This window comes from Ochotona princeps, chromosome 26 (genome assembly GCF_030435755.1).
Source record: "Ochotona princeps isolate mOchPri1 chromosome 26, mOchPri1.hap1, whole genome shotgun sequence".
NCBI lineage: Eukaryota > Metazoa > Chordata > Mammalia > Lagomorpha > Ochotonidae > Ochotona > Ochotona princeps.
The window spans coordinates 5,054,247-5,081,200 of NC_080857.1; the positions used below are offsets into that span (position 1 = coordinate 5,054,247).

The window sequence follows — 26,954 nt, forward strand, 5'->3', positions numbered from 1 at the left end:
AGAGGTCTGCTTAAGTGTTTTCAATGGTTCTGAAATGTTGTTGGTCTCGCCACTCCAGGGATGAGAAAATCCTTCCAAGGTCCATTGGCTGACCTTAGAGTCTCTAGTCGGTGCCAATGCTTGCTTGGGGTAGTTGATCAGTCTGCTCTGCCCCCTCCCCTGCCACCGTACTAGACATCCTCTGCAGGCTCTGATGGACTACCATATCCTCCCAAGTGCATCTGGGTGTCTCATCCACTGCTGTGTTCAAGCTGCTGAGGAGGCCTAGTTCTGACACATGCACTCCACAGTCAGACCACAGATCCTGCGATTCTCCCCATGGTTGGAGTTCTGAGTTCAGTGGTTCAGTTGGGGGAATCCCCAAAGAGTCCTTGTCTGAGCTGATCTCAGACCTGACTCTTGTGTGTCTTGCCAGTACGGGGTCCGGCTCAACCCATAACCCATATCAGCCTATGTACACACTGAGAGTGGCAATTGCTGGGTCAGTTCTGTCCTCTAGTCCCCTCTCTTACATAAACCAATGGATGCTATGGTCCAACCTAATCCTGCCCGCCACACATTCAGCCCTCACCCCACCAGGCCCATCCCTTGCCCTGGTTTCTGTGCTTGCCAGTATTTGCAGCAGACTGGTCTAGTCTGTCTCATATCCCATTCAGTTGTCATATATGTCAATGGGCATTGAAGCCTAACTCAACCCAATCAACTCCACTCTCCATCCCACACTCGTGCTGATGAATGCCACCACCTGTCTAGCCAGGTCCACCTCCAGGTATGGTTCTCATGCTCACCAGTGAGAATTGCAACCCATCAGAGACATGCTTAGTTTCCTTACTGGGCCATTCCCGGCTCTGGATCTTGCACACTCTAGGTGGTTCTGCAGTCTGGCTTGACAGGATTTGCCCGCAGTCCCAGAGCTTGCCAGCTGATGATGTGTCAAAACCAGCCCACACCCACTCTGGCTTATGCACCTGCCAGTGGGTACAGTTAGCCAACCTGGCTCTTCCCCTAACCCAACTCACATGCAGGCCAACAGGTGCTGTAGCCCTGCCCAGCCTGCTCTGCTCTAGATCCTAGCTCTCATGCTCACCAGTGGGAGAAGTGGCCCAGTAGGGGAGCCCCCTGCAGCCCTCCTACCAGGCTTGTACCCCCTTACCTTGGGTCTCATGTGTGCTGGTATGTGCTGCGGTCTAGTCTGGCATGGCCCACATTACCTCAGCTTTTGCCAGCAGGTGCTGTAGCCTGGCCCAGATTAGCCTATCCCCAGTTCCAGCTCATGCTGGCTACAGCAAAGCCCAGCCCAGCCAACCCCCTAGGTCCAGCCCAAATGTGAACTGTTATTGTGGCCTGACCTGTCCTGTCCTGCACCCTGTCCTGATTCTTGGATTTGCCTGTGAGTACTGTGGACTGGCCTGGATTGGCCCACCCACATATCTGACCCACACTTATGTTGGTGGGTACTGTAACTGGGCTGCTCGCAGCCATGGTTCCTGTGCTCACCATAGGAACTGCGGCCTGATACATGAGTTCCCCAAGCTTCTGCATCAGTAGGTCTTGTGCACCTGTGGATTTTTGGCCCAGAATGACTTAGTCCACCTCCTGTCCTTGCTGGAACAATGTAGACTATTTTCTTAAAGATTTATTTACTTTTATTGGAAAGGCAGATTTACCACAGAGGCCAGTGCTGAGCTGATCGGGAGCCAGGAACTACTGGGTTTCCCACAGAGGGGCAGGCTTTGGGCCGTCTTCTGTTGCTTTTCCAGGCCACAAGCAGGGGGCTAGATAGAAAATAGAGCAGCCAGGACACAAACTGGCAGCAAAGGGGATCCTGGTGCTTGCAGGTGGATGATGAGCCAGTTGAGTCATGCGTGCCTCTCCACTATTTAAAATAGCTTGTAGATTTCAGTTTCTACCTTCAAAAGCTCCCCAAAAATGTAGAAGGCTGAGAATGTGCAATCCACATGACTGACCTCACAGGTGAGGAAGTGACTGCAGAGGGGTGAGCTGACTTGTCAAGGCCACTGGGGTGGCTGGGGCTGGGCTAGAACGCAGGTCTCATTGATTCCAGTGACTCTGTAGTAGTCCCCTCCTTCTCCACAGATGTTTGTTCATTCTGCAGCTTTTCCTGAGCACGCCCTACATGTATACCAGACTTTGGTCTAGGCACAACAAATGAATGTAATTTAGTGTACAAATAGTTGGAATAGTTTGGTGCCTTATGTGTACCATAGATGAAAAGCATGGGGAAGGAGAGGGGAGTGTGCAGGAAGAGGTGCCAGTGATGAGGGAGACCTGCTCTCTGTAGGCCAGGTGTGGATACGCTGTTCATGGTAAGGGTGGTGTGAGCTTGGAGGAGCGGGGCTGGTGTGGAACCACAACAGCTAGTTTTATGCAGAGAAAAATGCATATCCACTTCCAAGTCCCCAGTTTATAACCAACTTCTAGAAGCCAGTTGTGTTTGTTGAGTGTTAGTGGTATACAAGTATAATTTGTCATGTCAGTCCAGCATTTGTATGGTAGTATCTGTTTAACCATCCACGTTCACCTGCGTAACATTTTGTACGCATTTTTAAACTTCACCAGAGCAGGTGTTGCAGCCAGGGTATGGACTGGCCTGAGGTGCACTGTCCCCTTTCCCATGGACAGTTCTTCTGCTTTTTGATAATAATTACGTCATCTTGTTTAATCTTGGCAGTTACTCTGATTAATTTGTTCTTTGTATGAATTAAAAATCACAATACATTTTTCTAATAGTAAACATCATTGCATAAACTGGGAAGATGATTTTGTTATAAAACTTAAATATTGTATAGTAGCATAAACACAATTTTTAAGATGGTTAATATTGTATTATCTTAAGACAGAAGTGAAAGACTTTTATTAGTCCATAAAATATGTAAATGACTGAGTGGCTTTATTTTTATTATTCATTTGAATGATTTATTCTGTATAAAACTTCAGCTATTAGTATTTGAATATAAGTAATTATTTTTTTATCCTTAGAGAATTTCGATTCACATCAGAAGTTCCTATTCGGCTTGACTACCATGGCAAACACGTGTCCATGGATCAGGTTTGAAAATTGCACATATATCCTCTACTAAGTTAGCTCCTTTGTTGCTCTGATTTTAACTTTGTTTTGTCAGTTTATACATATATTTGTCTATATACACACACATTCATGCATACATACATATATCTGAAATCAAAGCAGTTTTAGAATTTAATTATTATTTTAAAGCAAATAATCATTTATTTACTTACATGCCTCAGGTAAATGCGCTGTAAATTATATGCAGACACACAATACACAGATATATATCTTTCTGTAAGTATCTTCAGTGCTTTCAGAATCGCAGTGGTGTTGGTGTTACTTGCGCTCCGTGTCCACGCTAACCTGCACTTTCCCGGTGCAGGGCACTCTGGCTGGTATCCTCATTGGCCTGGCTCAGCTGAACTGCTCGGAACTGAAGCTGAAGCGACTCTTCTACCGGCACGGGTGAGCGGTGCTGCAGCCCGGGATGTGAACAGAGAAAACATGCATGAGCTGTTTTCAGTATCTCCTATGGAGAGCTCGTTTTTAGAGTAATCGGATTGACTAGGAGGAAATTTTCATTACAAGGGATTAGAAGTAGTGTGAAAAGAACAGTATTTTTCACAAACAGCTGTAGTTTAGTGCCGGAGTCCAGCTCCAGCCGAGAGTTCGGAGCTCGGGAAGGGTGCGTGGCGTCGGCGATAAAGAAAGACACAGACACTGACACTTGGTGCATTCTTGCTATATGCTTTTTTCTCCAAAAGAAGCTGTCCTTTTTATTTACTTAGACACATCACTAGCCTCTGTACAAACGTTTGATTTTTTATCTTTAACTTTAGAACTAAGACAGCATACACAGATGTTCAATTAATTTTTACTTCATGGTCAACCAGGTGCTCTTAAAGATAATTCTGTAAGTTACTATAATCAGTTTCTTTAAAGCAAACCATTATTCATTCTTAAGAAGTAGCCATTAGGTGACAGCCAGAACTCCAAGGCCGAGGCACAGATGGTTACCTACTAATCAGTAAAACATTCCTACCTACTACATTTTGTTTTCACAACTTATCTATCACATAATGGGAAAAATACATCAAAAGAAAAAGAACATAAGGATCTAAGGCAAAAAGTTCCAAACGTTAAATCCCCCTACAACTGCAAACCCTACAACCCCATAGACAATTAAACAATAATCAAAAGTATATCTCTGTGATGTTAGTAGAATTGCCCTATATTTCCTGTAGTTAAAAAATTATAAAAACGGCTAAAACAGCTGCATTTTCTATGCTCTACAAGTTGCAAGGACAGGCTAACCTTTAAGGTCACAGTAACTATATTTTTTTTGCCATAGCAGTTTCCGCTCATACTCCCATCAATTCTGTTAGTTTGTAAAATTCTTATTAAGCCATTTCCCAGAAGGCATGCTATATGTCTGGGCCAGATTTCAGGACAATGGGTAGGTACACAACAAGGTGTCCAGAAATGGCATGGGTTTAATTGTACTCCTGTGCTCAGTTAAAGGCCCACTCACCAAGACATTATCAGTAACATTAACTCTCAAGCTCATATTACTTGCCAAAGCCATCTCACAGGGGCAAACAATGCCTCAATAGATTACAGGATTCTTAGTGGGGTGCTTGAGTGTCCATGCAAAAGGGTGGTGAAACTGCATCAAGGTGGTCAGAGAGAAATCCGCTGGGCCCTGCCAAACAGCTGGAAGCTCCCCCGGGCCCTGCCAGGCAGGGGAGCTGTTCTCTTCACACCTTCGTGCCATCTACACCTACTGCACGGACCCCTGCAGTTTAGGATTCTTCTATGAGTGGCAGATTGGTTTATCTGCTGAAAAGACTCAGAGTTCACAAGGTAACGTTTTTAGGAGCAATTTGGCAGCAAGTGTATAGATAGGCTAATCCTGTGCCAAGCTAAATGGTCAGGAAAATACGAGCATGTCACCCACATGGTGCAGAAATTACTGACGTTAAGATTGGACTTTAAGACATATATTAAGAGAAATTCAGATTGAGAAGTAAATGGCTGATTAGTGTTTCTTTTTGATTTAAAAATATAAAATATTTTGTTTTTAAAAATTTTGTTTTTTCACAGAGTAAGTAACAAAAGAACTCTGATTTTATGTCTGGATCTGTTTCTCTTGTCTCTATTCTAATAGCCATTTGCTCTAGTTTACTAGGTGTTGACAAGTTATTCTCATATGCACTCACTGAATGGCTTAATGACATCAAGAAGAACCAGCTGCCAGGAATCCTGGGAGGAGTTGGACCTATGCACTCACTAGTACAGCTAGGTGAGTTCTCTTTCCTGCTTTGTGTGTGTGTGTTTGGTTTTAATCGAAAGATAATTGTGTCTTCCTGGTGAGTCTCGGCCCTTCAAGGTCACCTTTGAGTTAACACGAATACTTTCTTCCTGGAAGAGCCACGTGTGTGCTCTCACTGTGCTGTGGCTGTTCTAGGAGTTAAACACTCCAGCTGAGAGTGAGTAACAGCAACACTCCGTGCTCACTCCGCTTTCTTCCTTGCCTGTTCTAGTGCAAGGCCTGAAGGACCTGGTCTGGCTGCCCATCGAGCAGTACCGGAAGGATGGTCGCATCGTCCGAGGCTTTCAGAGAGGAGCTGCTTCCTTTGGCACTTCCACGGCTATGGCTGCCCTGGAGCTCACCAACAGAATGGTGCAGACCATCCAGGTATCATTCCGGAGCATGCAGCAATGGTTGGGTCATTTTATTGATTTGTTTTGAATTGTTATTTTTAAAAGGTTTATGTATGTATTTAAAAGAAAGAGGAAGAGCTCTTTGATCCACTGGTTGACTCTCCTGATGGCTGCAGTGGATGGGGCTGGGCCTGGCCAGAGCCGGGAGGCTGTGACTCTGGCTCTCCCACAAGGGTGGCAAAGCCCTGAGCACTTGGGCCTTCTTCTGTTGCTTTCTCAGGTGCATTAGCAGAGAGGCAGATTGGAGCTGGAGTGACTGAGACTTGAACTGGCACACGGGGTTGTTAGCATTGCAGGTGGTAGCTTCATCCAGTGCCTCACAGTGCCAGCCCCTGGCTGTATTTTTTTTAATAAGATGTATTTATTTTTATTGGAAATGCAGATTTTGTGGAGAGAGGAAGAGACAGAAAGATCTTCCGTCCATTGGTTCATTCCCCAAATGGCCAGAGCTGAGCTCATCCAAAGCCAAGAGCCAGGAGCTTTCTCTGAGTCTCCCAAGCGGGTGCACGGTTCCAAGGCCTTGGGCCACCCTCCACTGCTTTCCCAGGCCACAAACAGGGAGCTGGAAGGGAAGTGGAACCTCTAGGATATGAACTGGTTCCTGTAGGGAATCCTGTTGCTTAGAGGTGGAGGAATAGCAATTCAGCCAATGCACCATGCCCCTGGCTTTATTTTATTTTTTTTTTAAAGATTTATTCATTTTATTACAGAGTCAGATATACAGAGGAGGAGAGACAGAGAGGAAGATCTTCCATCCGATGATTCACTCCTCAAGTGAGCTGCAACAGCCGGTGCGCGCCGATCCGAAGCCAGGAACCTGGAACCTCTTCCGGGTCTCCCACGGGGGTGCAGGGTCCCAAAGCATTGGGCCATCCTCAACTGCTTTCCCAGGCCACAAGCAGGGAGCTGGATGGGAAGCGGAGCCGCCAGGATTTGAACCGGCGGCCATATGGGATTCCGGGGTGTTCAAGGCGAGGACTTCAGCCGCTGGACCACGCTGCCAAGCCCCCCTGGCTTTATTTTTAAAACACTGTGGAAATATACAAAACATTGGGAGTAGATATTCTTCCGGTGTCATAGTTGTTTGTTGCTTCAGTGTTCCACATCAAATAATTAGAATAAAACAGCAGAGGATGTATACAGCTTGCTTGCCTATTTCACATCGATTATGATCATTCAGTTAGTGGAGGATTTGCTTATGTCATCTGCGTGGGCAAATCGGAGCCGGGCTTAACAAAAGCATCGCAGATGAAGCGGTGCTGGCTGTGGCCTACCGTGGATGTGCTGAGGGATGGCTCAGGTCAGTCCAGACGCTCGCTTTGAGCTTGTACTTAACACTCTGGTAAGGACTTCAGGCTCAGCACTGGTGGCCGTGTGTGTCCCTGCGTTGCAGCCCACTGTTCCACCCTGTCTCTGCCCAGCTGCAGACTTGTCCTAATACATGTCTGTCCTCTGACATGTGACGCAGGCAGCAGCCGAGACTGCTTATGACATGGTGTCTCCTGGTACACTTGCCATCGAGCCCAAGAAGACGAAAAGATTTGCGCACCATCGGTTGGCCCAACAGCCAGTAGACCTGAGGGAAGGCGTGGCCAAGGCCTACAGTGTTGTGAAGGAGGTAGGCAGAGTCGGGGTGCACGGGCCTCACGTGCCGTGGAGTGGGTGCCGGTGGTGGGAAGAGGGGCTCTGGTGACTGAGCCCCCCGGAGAGTGGTGACGGAGGACAAGTGGGCTCGCTGTTTGCGAGAAGCAGGCGGGAGTGAAGGTGAGCTGCCCGGTCCCTGTCTGGTGTGGCTCACGGTTCTACTCAGCGCCATGTGCTTGAGACATTCCCCCGTCAGATGTGTCAGCCACCCCTCCCCGTCCTGGTGCTTCACTCTGCATGAGCTCTTAGGGCTTACTTATGGGACACAGGTGCTCACAGCCAAAGCCTGCCAGGGTCTGTCTGTAAAGTTGACATACACGGTGCCGTGCTGTGTTCTCCACTTCTTCTACATCTGTGTCTACTGATTGACACATGCAGCTTTAGCTTAGATGGCTTTATGGTGTCTCAGGCATTGACTGGTCCCAGTTTATTAATTTTCTGCTGGTGGATGGAGCCCCCTCAGAGGCTGCTGTGGGGGTGACTTGCCTGGGCAGCTCCCGGGGCTGGGGTCCTCAGTGCCGACTGAGCGGTGTGAGCTCGCAGTGTGGTGATGCCACAGGGGTCTCCACGGCCTTCTGAGTGCCGTTAGGCATTCCCTGGATTCACCTTCCATCTTTGTAAGATGCCGTAAGATAGTCTGATTCGTGTTTAAGGAGGTCTGTTCCGAGTCATAGGCTGAGGCCAGCCATGAGTCCCTTGGTTGCTCTGTGATTTGGCAGGAGCAGCCCCGGGTCCTGGTGGCAAGGCTGCGGAGGTGAGGCTCCCGGACATGTGTCATGGTTGACCATGGTGGGGCTGGTGGTTCCCTTTGCAAAAGAGGTTCAGCAGGGAGAGTGAAGAGAGAATGGCCTACAGAGGTCAGGTTTGGGCTGGTTACTAGCAGGCAAGATAGAACTTAGCTGGGGTTCAAGCCATGACAGGAGCAGTGGGCAACAGCTGACTATAGGGCAGCCTGCGAAACACCTGCTTTAACCGACAAGAATCTCCGTCCCAGCTCATGCCAAGTGTGTAGTAATGCTAAAAGGCAGGTGGTGTTCCCAGGAGACCAGGAACTTCCTAGTTGGGGGGTGAGGGAGAGTTGGTCTTGGAGCTGAGAGTGGACCCTAGAGGACTGATTTAGGGTTCGCTTGTCTCCCCCATATTGTCAGTGGAGAGGGTATGGACTGAGTGCACCTCTGTGTTGAGACGAGCTTTTGAACAGGTTCCTCAGTGGTTGTAAGCGTTTTGCTTGCTCTTTAGGTGCTGGGGAGCCGCAGGTGAGCACAGGCCAGGAGTCTCACAGAGCTGCTAGTCAGCTGTGGCCTTGGAGCCACACATGGTTTTTACACTTTTAAAGGATTATAGAAAGACAAAAGCAAAGAACATGTCAGAGACCGGGCTTTACGTAATTCCCTGTGGTGGTGACTGGGTACCTGCAAGATAGGCGGAGTAATTCAGCAGTGATTTGTGGAACATTTATTATCTTCAAAGTGTCAAGTTCTTTAGATGAATTGTTTCATTTAATTCCACAGTCAACATAGGAGGTCAGTAGTGTTTTACTTTGGTGTTTAAGTGCCTTTTGCTAGGTACATGGATAAGTTATGGAGGTGAGATCTGTTTCCTGTGTTGTCTCCGCACTGGGTAGGGTCACTCTTCACGCTGGAACAAGGAGTTGGGAGCTGCCCCCTGGTGGTGGGACAGAGGAGGAGGACCCCTCACTGTGCTCAAGCTTCCCCTTACTGTTAACCGTCAAACAGCAGGTAGTTTGCGGGACTTTAAGATACTTCTGTGTTGCTCCCTGTGGCCCTGGGTGGTGACCGTGCTCTTCCTGGCTTTTCCAAGAGATGAGTGGATTCTGTGCGGATGATGGGCCGCTGGTGTCCTTGAAAAACCTGTAGTTGCTTTACCATGAACCTGCCACTGGACCTGCCACAGGGCAGGGGTGTCTTGTGTCCCGTGAGGTTTCTGAGTTGAATAAATGGTAGCGGTTCCAAATCCTGTGGCAGTTACTCAGCGGGCTGTCCTTCCCGCGTTGGCGCTCGGCTTCCCGCGTGAGCGGTCGCGACCGTGTGGTGGTGATAGATGGAAGAGGGAAAATGCTGATGCAAAAGCTTTGCTTCTAATCATTAAACAACTTCTGTCCTTCGTGTTCTCAGAATGTTCTGTTTAATCCTATAAAATGTCCTGTTTAGCGGTTTTATCTTAATTGAATGTTCTACAATTATCTTTCCTAGTGCATAGCCAGTCATTTAAAACAAATTAAATAATTTTGTAGAGTTTAGTGGATTAAGTTTTCTTGTGTTGAATCAAAGAGGCTGTCACCATATTTTTGTAGTGAGTGTGTTTGTTCAAGGGGCTTTGTTTGCTGGGTTTGATTTAACTGACGTGATTAATCGTGCCGGGCAAGCTACTCTCGGATCATTAAATGTTACTGCAAACTTCCTTTGTGGAATGGTAGTTTAGCTGCATGTTCCACTCATTAGTGTCACAACAAAATCCTGAATCATAATAATTGCCCTGCTCCCTTGCAATTAGAATTTTGTCATAAAAATAATTACCCTAGGTAATGTGAAAAGCAGGGTCTTTAAAGCATTTGTTTACACACACTGTTGATGAGCTGCAGTAACAGCCTGTGTTCTGGGCTCATTTGGTGAGCTTTCTGACGGTCATTTGCTCCCTTCCCTCTGCCTGTCTGCAGGGACTCACAGACACGGCCCAGACCATTTATGAAACCGCCGCTCGAGAACATGAGAGCAGGGGCGTGACCGGGGCCGTGGGCGAGGTGCTGCGCCAGATCCCCCCTGCCGTGGTGAAACCCCTGATTGTGGCCACAGAAGCCACCGCAAATGTTCTAGGTGGCATGAGAAACCAGATCCGACCGGATGTTCGGCAAGATGAGTCACAGAAATGGCGCCACGGGGGAGACTGAGGTCCCCAGCGTGACTCCGTGGAGAGGACACCAGGGGGGAGGAAGGAGGGAGTGGCTCGGGGCGGCTTCCAGTGACTCTGTGGAGAGGGCACCAGCGGGGAGGAAGGAGAGAGTGGCCCAGGGCGGCTTCCAGTGTGACTTCGTGACTCCCGTGGAGAGGCCGATGTGATTAGGGGCAGGAGAGTGGCCCAGGGCAGCCTCCAGCGTGACTCCATGGAGAGGATGATCCGATTAGGGGCAGGAGCGAGTGGCCCGGGGCAGCTTCCAGCTGACTCCATGGAGAGGATGATCCGATTAGGGGAAGGAGAGAGTGGCCCAGGGCAGCCTCCATGGAAAGTTTTACTGTGCTCATCTCAGGAACAAAAGCTTTTTTAAGCTAAATAATTTAACGTCAAAATAACATACAACCAAAACCTTGGGCTGCTGTAGGGCTGCTTTAGTACTGCCCCATCAAAACATTTGGTGTCTGGTGTCGAAGGTTCTTGAAAGCCTTTGCTGCCAGGTTTGTGAGATGCTTACCTTGTGGGCAGCAGCTTCTCCCTGGGCCGGACCGGGTGCAGTGGAAACCTCCCACGACAGCATAGAGCAATCAGAAATGTTGGAAAATTCCCTTGGCCTAGCTCTGGGCACTTTTTCTCTCCAGGCTTAAGAGTCACAGCCTCGACCTTACCTTGGCAAAGAGAGGTGGAGGCAGGACAGATGGGCTGACGGAAGCAGTGGTGGTAAGGTGCAGCCCGGCCCCCTGGGCTCCGTGTCCATGCCCTTCACTGCGTTGCTCCCGTTTGCCCAGAGATCTTTGTGAGGGTTTGAGAGGGTGAACCTGGCAGACGTGTTCCGCTGTGTCTACGTCAGCCCCGTGTGTGTGGTTGCCTCCACAGGAGTCGTGTGCTCTGTACTTTATAGAACTGACAACCTTTACCTGCAGTGGAAAGAGGAGTGGATACGCCCGAAGGTGACGTCAGCTGCCTCGCTTCCCCTGCGTGTCCGTGGAAGCGGGCGTTCTGTCCGGAACCGGCCATGGAGTTGTTTGTATGTTCAGCTTTAAACAGGTGTAGCACAGGCTCATTAGGAATGTGTGGAAAGAGGCTTCGGGTGGTTCTCACACATCCAAAACAGATAAAATCCTCTGGCAATGCCCTCGTCAACTATTTCAAAGTACCATTTTTATCTGGTGAACAGTGTACATTTTGATAACCTGTCAGGAAAGAATAAAGTATTTTTATTTAAAGGTAACGTTGTTCTATGCCTCCATGAATATTTTGCTTCTCTAGGGACTCGGTCATAGATGCCCGCTGTGATTTGCTCCCAGGATGTTCAGGACCACTTTCTTGAAACTGATGCTGGTGAGTGTCAAGTCATTGCCTGGGAGCAAAAGGGCAGCCCGGCCCGGTCTGGCCAGAGATGATCTGTAGAAAGGAAGTTGGGAGCTGGCGTTTGCCCACCGTGGGCTGCCAAACGCGCCCGTGCTGCACGGTGTCTGCAGTGTGTGTCTTGGGGGTAAATGACACCAGTTTTGTTCTCTAAGTGTTCTGAGAGGGAAAGCGATGTCAACCAAAACTCCAAACCCTTAGCATCTGTTGCTTTGGCATCCTGGGAACGTCGGCTCGGCTTGCCCCTGGCTGCGTGCTCCCTGCATTGTGTGGGGTACAAGATGCTGTCTGTGACCTGTGAGGGTATAGCTGGAAACCGCTCGAGCGGACTTCACCATGCAGGCCCCCAGGTGTCCCTTTCTGCAGTTCATGCAAGGTCAAGTCAAGCACAGGGAGGAATGTGTATCCTTTCTTGGTGCTCTGAGTTGCAGATTAGGCTTAGAATGTCATGGAAGCATGCTGCCCTTAGGACGGGTGGAGGGGCTTTGTCCAGCGCCTGCTGGTGGTAGACTGGCGGCGACACAGGCGTGTATCTCAGAGCTCTCTGCACACTCTTGCTCGTGTCAGCTTAGCCCACGCGCACTTGGGATGTCTGTACATGACCATGCTCAACGTGTTCTTTTAAAAAGTGTCTGTTCTGCCTTCTGTGCTGGCTGAGGAGAGCGTGCTGCAGAGCCGTCGCGCTGCCAGACTATGATTTACCAAGCAGGCGATTTGGCCAAGACGTTTCCTCTCTGCAAGCACCCGGCTCTCCTGTGGCCCAGCTGAGTGAGGTGTTCAGAGGACGAGGCTGGATGTGCACAGGCATGGCTGGAGGTAATGACACGGTGCTTGGTACAGTGGCCCCCACCTGTGGCATGTGGCACTCGTGGGCCTTGTGTGGCAGTGCTAAGCTCCTTAGGCTCTGAGCTCTCGCAGGGAGGTGTACACAGCGCTTGCCACGGCAGCAGGCTACATGGGTCCACCTTGCCAAGGAGTCCAGGGCAGAGGCGGGCTGCTGAAACCTGTCATGATTCAGAAGCCTGCAGTGTTATCAGCACGTCACAGAAAGGCCACAGCTGCTTCCTCTTAAGCAAGGCTTCCCTCGCCAGTCCCCGCATCGCTGTTTTCAAGTGGACTACCCCGTGACGCTGGCCTTTTAGGAGACAGAAAGCACACATTTCTTCTAGGCATCACAGCAGTAACTTGCAGTTCAGTTGACAGCAGGTGCAGTTCGGCATCCTCAAGTGTATAGATGCATTTGGCATCAGCATCTTCATGATGTGGTGGGGAATCCTTCCAGGTGACAGTGTGTCTGAGGTGGGGAAGTGGCAGCATGGCTGCCGCCTGCCTCCTGTGGCGAAGTCAGGATCTCTGCTCCCGACCCACCCCCTCGCAGAGCTGTCTGGGATGGATGCCTTGGTGAAGTCTCAGGTCCTCAGGGCTGCAAGCTGCCCCCTCCCCTTCCCGGTGCCCTTGACTTTGGTCTGATCCTGTGCTCCCGGTGTCCTCTCCCTAGCATGGCGAGCTGGCTCACAGACGCGAGTTTTAAGTGAGGACTGGAAAGAGCTTCAGGACCAACTCTTTCTCAATGATCTTTGCCTCAGTGTCCCCACACCCACAGTGAGTGTGGAGGGCTGGGGTGGGAGGCAGCCCCCAGGCCCACAGAGTGGTTGGTGTGCCTGGGGAGCCGGGCCTGGGCTCAGTGGTATTCTCGTATCTGCAGGTGCAGCTACTGGACGTATCAGCTGATGAGCAAACAGTATTATGTTTTGGATCTGAGGTTAAAGGGAACGTTCTTTGCACAGTTTAGAGCCCCTGAGGGGAAAGAAAAAAGATTTCTTCTTTTCATTACCAGGAAATTTTTGTTTACCAGAAGATACAGTCACTCTTCACTTGGGCATAAATGCCAGCTATTTTTTTATCTCAACACTTTTGGAATCCTGCACAGGCACAACTCTAAGCTTAATTCAGAAGTGCTTGCATCAGATAGTCCACCGCTCAGAGATAGAAAAAGCCTGCCCCACGCTTGCGCGACAGCCTTCTCTGCGCATGAGAGTGGTGTTGTGAGATGTCAGCCATGTTTGTCAACAAGTGTCAGTGCGGTTTGGCCTCCTGCGACTGGGCTCCTTGGAGGTGAGCCTCCTGCGTTGCAGGAAGCAGTGTGCTGCCAGCCACAGTTCACAGGATGGTCGGTGCCACGCCATTGGCTTTGTTACCTACGCCGTGCCCCTGGTTGCCACAGCAGCTGCTCTTTGCTGGGCCACATGGTTTGTGTGTATGGAGTAGCAGCTTCTAGCTGGATGTGTCTTACAGTGTTTGTGTAGCTTGTTCATGTAGAGCTGCCTGCTTTTCTGTTGAGAAATATAGTCGATGCACTAAGTTCAGCTTCTGTGCTGGTCCATCCTGACTTTACACACTGAGTAAAAGGAGCATTGTGAGTGTGTGTGTCCCACCTGTTGTCGCCATGTGTCCCAGTTTCCCCAGTGCTGGTCACTATGCCTGTGAATATGTTAAATATCAATGCTGTACAAGTATTTTTGTGGAAATGTAACTTGTTTTGTGACTATTGGGATTATCATGAAATTAAGACTATTCTTGAAGAAAATTAAAATATTTATGCTTTGGATTTTCTTTAAACACAAGTGTCTGTTGCTAAGAACTGTTTCCAGAGCCTGTGTGAAACTTTGGGGACTGGGGTGGGTCCAGGGCTGTGCCATAGCCGCTGCTGGGGGTGTTCTCATGAGCATGTTGCTCCCCTTAGAAAAAAATCATTTATGTATAAGGCAGAGAGAAGGATCTTCCAATGTCTGGATCATTCCCCCAAAGCTAGGGCTGGGCCAGGCTAACCCCAGGGGGCAGGGCCTCCATCCAGAGGTCCCTCATTTGCAGCAGGGAGCCAAGTACTTGGGGTGCCCTACAGCACCTGCACCAGCAGCTGCCAGACATCTGCATATTTGAGGGCCCCGGGGAAGCCGAGACACCATGACTTTCTTGGCCGTGGGTGTGGAGTCTGGAGGCGGTAAAAGCTGCCCTGGTGTTCCTCTGGCACTAGCAAACTCACTTAGCACCAGGTATAAAGGTTACAAAGTGTGCAAGAACAGGGGTCTGCATGTCAACGCAGAACTGTCTGCTGGTTAAGCTGCAGGTGTCCCAAGTCTGGCTGGGCATTCACCACCCTGACAGCCTTCCCTTCATGGCCACCACGAGCCTACACTGCCCTGATCCCCTTGATGGCCACAGTGGCCTCCCTCCTGCCTGTCCCCTTCCGCCTTGCTCTCAGCCAAGGAGGCTGGGCCTGTATCTGGTGTGCGAGTTTGCCTTTGGGGAGGTTCAGGCAGGAGACTGCAGAAAGGGCGGCCAGCGGGTGGCTGTGACCTCGTCCAGCTAGGACCTGCCACAGCTCCTTGGGCGTCCCCCTGTGCCTGCAGCAGGTCCTCGCAGACTTGGTGGGGCCCAGCATTGCTTGGGTCTTGGGGATGAGAAGGAAGTGAGGAACAGTTGTGGCAATGGCCACTAACTCACACAACTGAGGCCCAGGACAGACCCTAAGTTGAGGGTGGGCTAGAGCAGAGGAACCAGGGACACCCCACAGTGAGGACGGCTTCCCTCCACCTACCCACACGGGCTAAGCAGACTCCTGACTCACCCCTGCCCTTCATCCCGAGCAACCCCACCCTGCCAGGACCCCACTTGACACTAAATGTGACTATCATGTTGGGTGCTCAGCAGAGAGCACTGGTCACGTAGCATATATTCAGCATTAATGCTGGACTTTCAGTTCTAGTCATAGCCTTAAATCGTTACCAGCACCGTCAACATACATTGAAGAAAGGATAGTCGTAATCTTGCTCTGTCTGGACAGAGGGCTCTGCTGGGCCCCTAAGAGTCACTGTTCATCTTATTCATCATTCAGACACCTCACTGGGCTGCGGACCGTGCTGGGCCCAGGACCACGTCTCCTGCCCTCACGGAAGGAGTCGGGGCACGTGCACAGATGTAGGTTTCCAAGATGAGAGAAGCCACACAAGGTTTAAACAGACAAGTGCCTGCTTAGGGAAGACTGGAAGGCAGCAGCAGGCTGGGCCCATGGCTGAGCCCCCAGACCAGGAGGCAGAATGGCAACCTCCCTGGTCCTCCTCCCAAGCCAGCTTCTCACTGCACTCATTGGGAGAGCTAGAGGCAGTGAGTTAAAAACAAACAATAAACCGTTAAAATACAACATGCTGCCAATAAAGGCATGCATGTGACCAGGGCTTTGCAGCCCAGGGGACTGGAGCCACCTCTGGCTTGCACAGTGGGATGGGAGGAGGGGTTTCTGGCATGTGGCAGGCCAAGGCCAGTCCCTGTGCGCATGCCTTTCCAAAGCAAGCCCCCAGGGTGGGAACAGCCCCTCTGTCTCCTGACCATGGTGACTGGCGAGGTAGTACCACCTCTAGAGGAGTTGCTGAAAGAGCACTTCAGAGCAATTCCTTTGAAAATAGTTGACCTTACGGTTGGTGTGTCGTGTCAGCAGGTGCAGCTGCTGGGTGAGGTCTCTGACAGCCACCCCAGTAGTTCACTGGGTGTCACCTGTCACTCGATTCTCCCTGGGACCTGACTCATTCACACAAAGCTGTGTGACTGGCTTCTGCTGGGCTCTCGGGCAGGCAGCACCAAGGTGTACGGGACGTAAGAGCCAGGCCACTTGGGAAGATCGTAGTGACAAACTCACCAAGGACTGTGGAGAGACAGGGAGACGGAGTTCTTTAAGCTGGAATGGAGAACATGAAGTGAGGTTTATCTGAGCTTCAAAATATAAGCTGGACAAGGGTTTCTAACTGTGAACTCTGACCATGAGTCCATGTTGGACAAAAGCAGAGGTTTGAGTTTGCTGTGTTCTTGCCCTTTCTTCTAAGTGTAAAAGGTGTCACAGGGTGTTGCCTGGAAGTCTCCACCTCTAAAAATATCTGGGCCACATCCAGGCTGACAGAAAGCCCAGGGGCCAGGGGCATGTCTCAGACTGCAAAGCCACTGCCGATGTTGCTGCTGTCCCATTTGAGTGTTGGTTCAAGGTCTGGCTGCTCCACTTCCAATCCAGCTCTCTGCAGACAAGCAGCAGAGAGGCCCATGTGCTTGGGCCGCTGCCACCTGGACGGGGACCTGGATGGAGTTGCAGCATTCAGGGCTTGAGCCAGTGAGGAGAAACTCTCTCTGTACCTGTGCCGTACCTCTCCCCCCCACCCCCCCATCCCGCCACCCTCAGCCCTGGTCACTCTACCTTTCAAATAAGTAAATAAATCTTATAAAAAAGAGAAAATGTGGATAGATTTTCTGGGAAAAACACAGTGTACCAGCAGAGGGCGCCCTTGCCCTTCCCAGCGGGACTTGGCTTAGAAGTGGGTCCTGGTGAAACAGAGCCTGCCAAGTCGTGACCCCAGGAACCTGGTGAGGTCTGGAAAAATCCCAACCATCTCCGTTGACGAGGTTTGTCCGTAGCAGCTTCCTCTGAGTCAGACCCTACTTACATAAAGAACACAACTGTCGCTCCATTTCACAGTTAGCTTCTCTGTAGACACAGGGCACAGAGTCCCCGAGGTCTTCACAGTGGGCACATGGGCACATGAGGGACTAAACCGGGGTGTGGGGTGAGAGGTGGTGCTTGTGTGCTGCTGTGTGGGGTGTGGCGGTGGAGCGAAGTAGAGGCCTGTACCATGTCTCTCTGGGTCCACGCCCACCCAGCACCTGCCGGGACATGAAATTCAAGGTGGAGAAGAGAGGAAGCCAGATAAACCCTTGAATGCGCTGTGCTTGACATTTCCTTTTCTTTATTTGCACGGCAGAGGCACAGAGAGAGACCTGTCACTGCCTGGTTCACTCCCCCGATGCCTGTGATGTTCTGGGCTGCACCAGCCGCAGGTCAGGAGCTGGGAGCTCAGCCTGTAGGACTCAGCTGCTGGGGCCACCGTCTGCTGCTTCCCAGGGCATGCCGTAACATCAAGCTGGAATGGAAAATAGAGCCAGGACTCCAACCCTGGCACTCTGGTATAGACGTAGTTTCAAGCAGTGACTTACCCATCTGCCACCCTCCTGTCCCCAGTGCAGTGCTTTTCTCAAACACAAGGTGTATTGATTTACTTGAAAGGCAGAGAGAGAGAGAGAGCTTCCATCCATTAGTTTATTCCTCAAATGGCCCCAATAATCATGGCTGGAGTTAGGCTCAAGCCAGGAGCCAGAAGCTCCATCTGGGTCTCCCATGTGGGTGACAAGGGACGCAGGCACTTGGTTCACATCCACTGTATGGGTCAGAAGTGCATTAGCAGGCAGCTGGGTGGGAAGCAGGCCAGCGAGACTCGAACTGGGCACTTTGCTATGGGATGCAAAGCAAGTGATGGAACCGCTGCCCCGGCCACTGTCTGCCCTGCAGGCCCTGCGCACCTGTGGTCAACAGCCCCATGGGGAGGCCCTCCTAGGACACCAGCTGAGACAGGGGGTCCCAGAAAGCTGGGGGAGAACCCAGGGCCTGGGCACAGGAAACTCCAAGACCCGCCTTCCCAGGCACTGTGGAAGAGGCTAGTGGGAACAGGAAGGAACAGCAGCGAGGACCTGAAGGTACACAGAGGCCAGCCCAGGGTCAAGGGCTGAGAGCAGTGCTGGCTGGAGGTGGTGGGGGGAGCATTCCTGGGACTGCTTCCCACCTGCTGCTCATCAGGCTGGTGACTCATCTCCGGAGGACAAGAGCGTGTCCGTGGCCATTGCAACATCTGGGAGTTTCCTGAGCTCAGTCCCTGTCATGACAGTGGCAATGGATGGGCCAGGGGCAGGAGGGAGGGAAGACAGCCTATTGCCTTCCCCCAACAGAGTGCAGGAAAGGCGAGACGTGGCCCAGAGCTGGGCGTAGCTTGGAGGCCTCCCTCTTCTCCACTTGGACCTTTTTGGAGAGAAAGTGGGAACATGTGTCGGTGAGGGAATGGGGGCTGCTGAGGGCTGTCAGCTCGTCTCCACCGTGAGTGTTAATGCTGTAGGGGCAGTCTGGACCTGACCTGGCCCCAGAGTGAATGTGCCTGGTGACCCTGTTGACCTCCCGCCCTGCCGCAGCTGCTGCCTGAGCAGGGAGGACGCTCGGCTGGGTCAGGAGGAGGCCAGGCTGTCCTGAGGCTGGCTGGCTTCTCTCCCTGCACCTGCTGCTTGGGCTTCGAGCCATGTGACAGGCACACCTTAAACAGGTGTCTGATTCGGCAGGGGCTGTGTCTGCTGACTCCGGTGCCAGCCAGCCACATCTCCGGAGCTCGGCATACATCTTGCCTGAAGAAGGAACAGTCAGTTGCAGACTTTACAAAGGACTCTCCTTTCTTTCTTTTTTATTTTTTAAGATTTATTTTTAATTTATTCAAAAGGCAGTTACAGAGAGAGGAGAGAAGACAGAGAGAATCTTCTACTCACTGGTTCACTCCCCAAATGGCTGCAAAGGCCAGGGCTGGGCCAGGCTGAAGCCAGCAGCTAGGCGCTTCTTCTGGGTCTCCCACAGGAGTACAGGGGCTCAAGGTCTTGGGCCAGCCTCTGCTGCTTTTCCAGGTGCATTGGCAGAGGGCTGGAAGTGGAGCAGCCAGGGCTCAAACGTATTTATATGAGATTGGGCATTGCACACGGAGGTTTTGCCAGCTATGTCATAATGCTGGCTCCAAAAAGGAGTTTCCTAGGCCCCAAGTTGAGCACAGCTGAGCAAGAAAGAGAGCAGTTATATCCAGGTCATTCACAGAGAGGAGGTGAGACCAGGCACTGCAGTAGCTTGAGGAAGTTCACCAAGGGACATGTGTCTGGCGAAGAGCCTAGGAGCCTGGTGTGGCCACTCCTGACTCCAGCAGCCTGCTCGTGCAGCGCCTGGGAGGCAGTGGGGATGGCCACAGTGCCTGGGTCCCTGCCGCTCACTGGGCAGGCCTGGTCGGGGTTCCTGGCCCCTGGCTTCCACCCCAGCCAAGCCCCAGGGCGTTGTCCTGCCCTCTGCTTCCTAAGCAGGGCAGGAGCTGGTTCAGCTCAGAGGCCATAAACTCTACTGCCTGGAGAGCTGCCTCCTGGATGAGGGCGGGGCTCCGTCCAGAACAGGGTCCAACCAAGCAGCAGCCCAGTGAGTACTGGCCGAGTGGCTGCCAGATCTGCCTGGGGTTCAAGAGAAGCCAGACACTGCATTCTTCTGTCAGCATTCTGATATTAGCAGCTAACTCCAGCGGCTCAGATTTCCACTCATCTGTTTGGTTATTTCTATTGAGAGGGAGGTTTTCCATTTACTGGTTCACCCCACATGCCCACACGGCAGAGGCTGGGCTAGGCAAAAGCCAGGGACTTGGAGCTCCCATGTGGGTGCCAGGGACCCAGCACCTCCTGTGATGTGCCCTAGTGGGAAGCTGGATTGGAAACAGATCCAGGATCCAACCATACACGTCCCAAATGGTGCCTAGCCACTGTGCCGGATGCCTGCCCACATGACACCAGGCAGCTCAGCAGTGCTCACAAGCCCCAGCCGGGTCAACTGGCGTCTCTGATGCTGATCCCAGCACTCTCAACGCTGTGTCCTGGCAGCTCAGCCCCCGTCAGGGCTCTCGGGGCCCCACGGCCATACTCCGGGCCCAGTGAGCCTGAGGCTTGGCTCTGCTACGGGAAGCCAAGGCCTTCCTGTGTGTCCATGGAGCTGCGCCCTGCCTGCTCACTGGGGTCAGCTCCCTGCACCCTCTTCCCCCGCCGTGGAAGCTGACGTTGGCCTTGCCTGCAATGGCCGTGGGGGCTCAGTGTCGCAGCGCAGCCCTCCCACGGTGTGCTTCTGCTGTTTCTCAGTTGTCCCCACCCGTGCTCGAGCCGGACGGTGTAACGTGACTCCACATGCTGCTTCCTGTGCCATGCCTGTCTGCATTGCAGCCGCTGCCCACAGTCTGACCCGTGTGTTGGGTTTTTTCTTTTCTTTTCTTTTTTTTTTTTTAAAGATTTATTTTTATTTTTATTACAAAGTCAGATATACTGAGAGGAGGAGAGATAGAGAGGAAGTGGAGCTGCCGGGATTAGAACCAGCAGCCATATGGGATCAAGGCGAGGACCTTAGCCACTAGGCCACGCTGCCGAGCCCAATGTGTTGGGTTTTTTCTTAAGATATACTTTATTTTATTTTTATTGGAAAGTCAGATATTTAGAGATGAGGAGAGACAGAGAGGAAGATCTTCTGTCCATTGTTTCACTCCCCAAGCGAGCACACTGGCTGGAGCTGAGCTGATCTGAAGCCAGGAGCCTCTTCTGGGTCTTCCATGTGAGTGCAGGGTCCCAAGGTTTTGGGCCAGCCTTGACTGCTTTTTTCCCAAGCCACAAGCAGGGAGCTGGATGGAAGTGGGGCTGCTGGGATTAGAAGCAGCGCCCATATGGGATCCTGGCATATGCAAGGCGAGGACTTTAGCTGCTAGGCTACTGCGCCGGGCTCCATGCGTTAGGTCTTAAGCTCATCTAAAGTTCTTACGCGGAGCTAATTCCTGCAGCCACATCCTCTCTTCACAAACCAGAATCACAGATGTAGCGAGGTGCTTAGAAGGTCCTTTATTCCAGCAGGGTAGGAACAGGGAGAGGGGGATGGAACGGGAGAGATCATGCAGAGAAACGTCTCCTGCCACGGTGGCAGGATGAGGGGCATGGCTGCCAGGGCAGGGGAGGGCAAGATGGAGGACTGGGGAGAGCCAGGTAAAAAGGGACAGGAGGGGGGCACACACAGAGGCTCATTGTTAACACCCAGGCGAGCCTGGAAGGTGCAGGGCGTGGGGATTGGGAGGGGCTGTGGGTGGGCCCCAGGCCAGGTGAGATCACTACAGGTGATTGGTAGGTGGGCAGGCATTAGGGGGAGGGGCCGTGAGAGAACGGTGGGGGAGGTTCACACTGTGGCAGAATCCCACTTCTCAGCTCCAGCCAGGCCCCCTTGGCTCCGCCTGCTTCCTGCTTCCCTGCTGCCTTTTCTGCCCAGTCACCTCTGGAGCCCCTCCCTTTGTGCCTGTTCCCCCCCAGTCCCCAATCCCTGCAGGACACCGTCCCCATGCACGCAGCTGGCCTCTGGAGGCAGAACCCGCCTTCCCTATTTTATTTGGTCACCTGCTGGCTCTTCGGAATTCCACTTCTTTGCCTCTTCCTGGGCAATGGGGCACCTGTTGGTGGCAGTCATTTCTGTGTGACATTCTGCTGACTCTTGTCCCCACGGTGAGAGTTCCTGGATGGCAGACCTGTCTGAGGCTCAGCCTGGGCGACCGGCAAGCAGAGCGCCTGGGCGTGGCGCGCTGCGAGGGCGTGTGCATTGGGACTCCTGCGCTCACCCTCCTGGCGTGTCTGCTTTGCGTCCCTGCACCGCCACCCCTCAAGACGGACTCAAGACGCCGCGCTTAGCTGGGCCTCCCTCTCTATGATGACCTGCTGAGTCAGAGCCCCTTCCCTGTCAAGGACGGGGTCTTCAGGTCTGGAGCTCACTGGGACTCTTGTAGAAGCCCCCTTACTGCTCCCCCAGCCTGCTCTGCTCTGTCCCTAGCAGTTTGCATGAGCGGGACAAAGATCGCGATTGCTGCTGGAGCAGGCATCCCAAGCTCAATGGCTTACAACAGTCATCCCAGAAGCTGGAGATAAAAACTCCATTCTACGGGCTGAGGGGCGAGGGCCATTGGCAGTGCTGGTGCCTCGTGGCGCAGGACTGGGAGAAGCAGTGTCATTGACTCCTCTGGCCTCTGGAGGGCGTCTGCACCCCTGGGCCAGTGGCCGCTGCCTCAATGGGCCTCTGGCTGTGCAGTCACGTCGCCAACTCCGACCCAACCCTCCTACTTCCCTCTTCTCAGGATCCTCTTCCCGTCTCAGGATCCTTAGTTTAACCACACCTGCAAAGCCCGGTTAGCACGAGAAGTAGCCTCCAGGGGCTGCAGGGCCTGGGAGTCTGTGGGTCAGCTTTGGTCCTCCCAATCAGGAAGGACAGAGAAGAAAGCCAAGCTTGGCTTGGCTCCCTCCTGCTTTAGTTCCATCAGGAAACTTGGAGGATTTCTTTCTGGCGGGATGAGGCCATGGACATGAGACTGCTCGGCGTGCATTGCTGGTACAGCTCCCAGAGCTTGGTCCTGAAGAGCTGGCCCACAAACACATAGATGACAGGATTCAGGCAGCTGTTGCTGAAGGCAAAGAAGTTGGACACCTGCAGGCCCAGGTCCATGAACTCCTCCCAGAAGCAGCCCCTGAGGACTTGCACCTGCCACAGGCATTCCAGGAAGGCGAAGAAGTGGTATGGGGTCCAGCAGACCAGGAAGGAAGCGACGAGTGTGAGGATGAGCACCGTGCTCTTCCTGCCCTTGGGGCCCCCGCACCTCGAGCGCCCCACTTCTTCCTGCCCCTGCCCCCGCAGGGCAGCCAGGATGTGGTAGTTGAAGAACAGGATGGCAGCCAGTGGGAGCAGGAAGCCCAACACGTTCAGCTCCACCATCCTTGCCATGTGCCAGCCTTTGTGGGGAAGCATCAGGATGCAGGCGGAAATATTCAGCTCTGGGACCATTTGGACAGAGCGCAGCAGGAATGTGGGGGTGCTCAGGAGGCCCCCCGTGACCCAGATGAGCACACAGGTGGCCTGGGCCCGTCGGCGCCGCCTGTGCCGCCGGCTGGCCATGGGGTGCACCAGCACGGTGAAGCGGTCGTGGCTGATGGCCACCACCAGGAAGATGCTGACGAACAGGTTGGCCTTGATGACCCCGTTAACAACGCGGCAGAGGGCGGGCCCGAAGGGCCAATTGAATTTGTTCCAGATGTTCTCCGCCCAGAAGGGTAAGCCCAAGACAAACAGCAGGTCGGAAGCTGCCAGGTTGACCAGGTAGGTTTCTGCCACGCTTAGTCGCCGCCGGCAGGGCAGGAGGAAGACAGACAGGACGAAGGAGTTGCCCAGGAGGCCGACGATGAAGATGGCGATGATGATGGTGGGGAGGACTCGGTGCAGGAAGTCCCAGGCGTCCAGGGCGTTGTCGCAGGATGTGGCGTTCGGAGGGGAGAAGCGGCTCTGGTTGGAGAACAGGAGCTCCTGGGGCATTTGTGATGCCATGCACTGCAACCTGAAAGGGACAAGCACAAGGAGTGACAGAAGGCTGGCTCCTGGCGGCGGCCATGTTGAACAGCAAAGCTTTATGGGCACAATGGCGTTCATTTACTTGTCCTCTTTGGCCACCAGTGCCCATGTGTCAGGTGCTACTGACACAGGCACAGTCCCTGCCCCACATTGCCAGCAGCCGACAGAATGCAAGATCTGTCGCTAAGCACACCTGCAGGTGGAAGCGGCCATCAGACCCCAGATACGCGGTTCATACTCTTATTTCGCTGGGTGTGAGGAAGGGACCCTTGCATAATTTTAAAGATTTATTTATTTATTTTTTTTAATAGCAAAGGGAGATCTAAGAGAGAAAGAGAGACAGATCTTCTATCTGCTGGTTTAGTCCCCAAATGGCTGTAACGGCCAGAGCTGAATCATTCGAAGCACGGATCTGTGTCTCCCATGTGAGTTCAGGGTTCCAGGGCTTTGGGCTGTCCTCCATTGCTTTTCCAGGCCAAAATCAGGGAGTTGGGTGGAAAGTGGAGCAGCTGGGATACAAACTGGCACCCATATGGGATCCCAGCAGTTGGAGGAAGAGGATTAGCGGGTGGAGACATTGCACCAGTCCCGGATGGTGCCGTTCTTGAGCCTAGCACCTGGAGGCATGACACCATTTCTGACTGAGCAGAAAGGGCACCAGGACTGGCTTTGTTCAGCTTGGGATGTCTGCAAGTGGGCGATGACACATTGGGGTCCCGTGCTCAGGGACAAGCTGTGGGGTAAGGACACTTCCGGGAGCTTAACCGCAGGGATGATGCTGGAAGCCGCAAGCTGGGATGAAACCAGCCAGGAAAAGCAGAGTCGGAAGCTGGGCGGCCAGCTGACGGACACGCCACCAGGAAACCTGAGACGCCGAGGTCAGAGGCCACGGAGAACCCGCACATGGCCTCCGCAGCAGGCCTGGGGGTGTTACAGGGCGTGAATCCACAGCTGTTCGTTTATTTTATTGTTTGGCAATGTTTTCCATTTTGCAATGCACCCTTTCTGGCTGTGACCGAGCTAAAGCACAAATGTTGAGTGACAATTCCAAGTCCTGAGCTTCTCAAGGAAGCTGATGACGAACATGCGGTTTGCATATTTGTATCGCCACGATTTCATCACCTGCCAGACATCCTGAGACACAGGCTGTTCCTTGAGAAGTGTTTTCAATTAGATACAATGCGACATGCATCCCTGCTTCCAAATCGGGGATGGACTCCCGATGAAACTGTTGGTCATAGTTGGACAATGGGATGCTGGACTGTCTGACATTGTCTGTACCAGCAATGTCTGGGCACACTTAAATAACGGACTGATGGACTTATGACTGCTTATGAAGGGCTATACTATTATAATAATATGGGGAAAACCAGTCAGGGTGTGGGAGTTTTGGGGGGGTAGAATCCCAAACTATAGGATTGTGCCATGAAGTTCAAAATTAAAAATGCTGGTTTACTCCCAACGGCCAGGAACTTCATCTGCGTCTCCCACGTGGGTGCAGGGGTCCAAGCATGTGGGCTATCTTCCACTGCTTTCCCAAGCACATTAGTAAGGAGCTGCATTTTCCACAGAGCAGCCATCTGGATGCTGGCAGTGCAGGCAGACGCTTAACACACTACATACACCACAATCCTTTTTTTAAAAAAGAGATTCATGTTTTTTAAATGTAGAGTTCCAGAGAGGGAGAGAGCATAAGGGAAACCTTCCATTCACTGACTTACTCCCCCCAATGGCCACAACGGTTGGGACTAGGCCAAAATGAAGCCAAGAGCCTAGGACTTCAGCCTGGAGGTCTCCCATGTGGACGCAGGAGCCCACGTACCTGGGACATTTTCTGTTATTTGCCAGGTGTATTAGAAGGGGCCAGCTCAGAAGTGGAACAGCCAGGACACGAACTTGCACTCATGTGGGGTGCTGGTGTTGCAGGCGGTGGCTCAACCCACTACACTGACCCCCAGAGTTGCTCATTTAAGTTTGTGCTGCGAGACAGGCGTCACCCAGGGACGACAGAAGCTGTTATCACAGGCGAGCGACACACAGCTTCTCTTTGGCCCCGCCGGCTCTGTGTGTGGAGGTGTGACATATGATGGCTGGCTACGCATGGCTCTGTGCGAAAAACTTGACTGACAAGAGGGTGTTGCTGTGTTCTGTCTTCATCCTCAGAGGTTTGAGACGGGAACATCAGTGGATTACATGCTTGTCACTCCTTTGGCCCACCGACCCAGGGCAGAGCTTTCAGGAGCGCATGCCAGTGAAATGAGGCAACAACCCTTATTTAAATTCCATTTCAAGTTGTTCCCGGTGTTGGCTTGATGCGGGAATATTATAAATGCACACATGGCTAGGGCATCGTGTTCATACTGAATCAAGAATCAAACAGCTGTCATTGGAACAGACTGTGGTACACACCTGATGACAACTGCATTGAAGTTTCAAAATTCCACCAGCTGAGAGACATGTTGCATTTCACTCAACTGGTGAAATTTTAGAGTTAAGTGCACAGATTTACTCAACTGTTGTTTTTTTGAAATCAAGTTGATGGTGGTTTTTTTTTCTTCTTTTTAATAGGCATTGGCTTGTGTTTTGTTTTAGTCATCTTTTGAGAACATTCACTGTGGAAGTGTTGGGAAAGATTGTGTGTGTTGGCTGCACTTTGCTCCCAGTAAGTTCGGATGCATTCACCGAGCTTCCCGGCAAAGGGCATTAAGACAGCTCTCCGTCTGCAGGCGTCATCGAGGACAAAGCTCACACGCAGAACGCGAGGGGCCATGAGCAGGGAGCCAATGAACTCGAGAACTGGGGCTGGTCTTGTGGCACAGTGAGCTAAGCTGCTGCTGCCTGTGACACCTCTGTCCCTTAAGACTACCGTGTTCCTGTTCACGTCTCAACTGCTCCACTGCTGGTCCAGCTCCCTGCCAGTGCACCTGGGAAAACGGCAGACGCTGGCCCGAGTACTGGCCCCTGCCTCCCCTGTGGAAATCCGGGGAGCTCCTGGCTCCTGGCTTCTAGCCGGTCCAGCCCCAGCCACTGTGGCCATTTGGGGAGATGAACCAGCACATGAAGTTCTGTCCCTTTTGCTCTGCGTCTTCCATTTTGTAACTCTGCCTTACAAATACATAAATAAATCTTAAGAGAGAGAAACGATGCCCAGATTGAACGTTTGAAATTTCATGGTGAGCCGTGGAATATCCCAAGCTGAGGGAAGAATCTTTT

The 26,954-nt window shown here is 52.1% G+C and overlaps 2 protein-coding genes across 4 annotated transcripts in view; one reads left to right on the forward strand and one right to left on the reverse strand.

The window, feature by feature from the left end:
• ATG2B (autophagy related 2B) overlaps positions 1 to 11,018 on the forward strand; it is a 64,006-nt gene extending 52,988 nt beyond the window's left edge. Inside the window, exons 37-44 of one of the 3 annotated variants that reach the window (XR_009244253.1) lie at positions 3,001 to 3,070; positions 3,414 to 3,496; positions 5,212 to 5,333; positions 5,575 to 5,729; positions 7,224 to 7,373; positions 10,077 to 10,342; positions 10,404 to 10,449; positions 10,576 to 11,018. Coding sequence is in view for 1 of the 3 variants with exons in the window: in XM_058655221.1 (XP_058511204.1) it covers positions 3,001 to 3,070; positions 3,414 to 3,496; positions 5,212 to 5,333; positions 5,575 to 5,729; positions 7,224 to 7,373; positions 10,077 to 10,307 (811 nt within the window). In the remaining 2 variants the exon portion in view is untranslated. The other 2 variants (XR_009244254.1, XM_058655221.1) reach the window with 2 other exon arrangements.
• An 11,148-nt stretch (positions 11,019 to 22,166) lies between these two features.
• BDKRB1 (bradykinin receptor B1) lies at positions 22,167 to 23,717 on the reverse strand. Its single transcript, XM_004584538.2, has one exon. The coding sequence runs from the start codon at positions 23,715 to 23,717 to the stop codon at positions 22,659 to 22,661; it is 1,059 nt and encodes a 352-aa protein (XP_004584595.2). The 3' UTR covers positions 22,167 to 22,658.
• Positions 23,718 to 26,954: the final 3,237 nt, after the last annotated feature.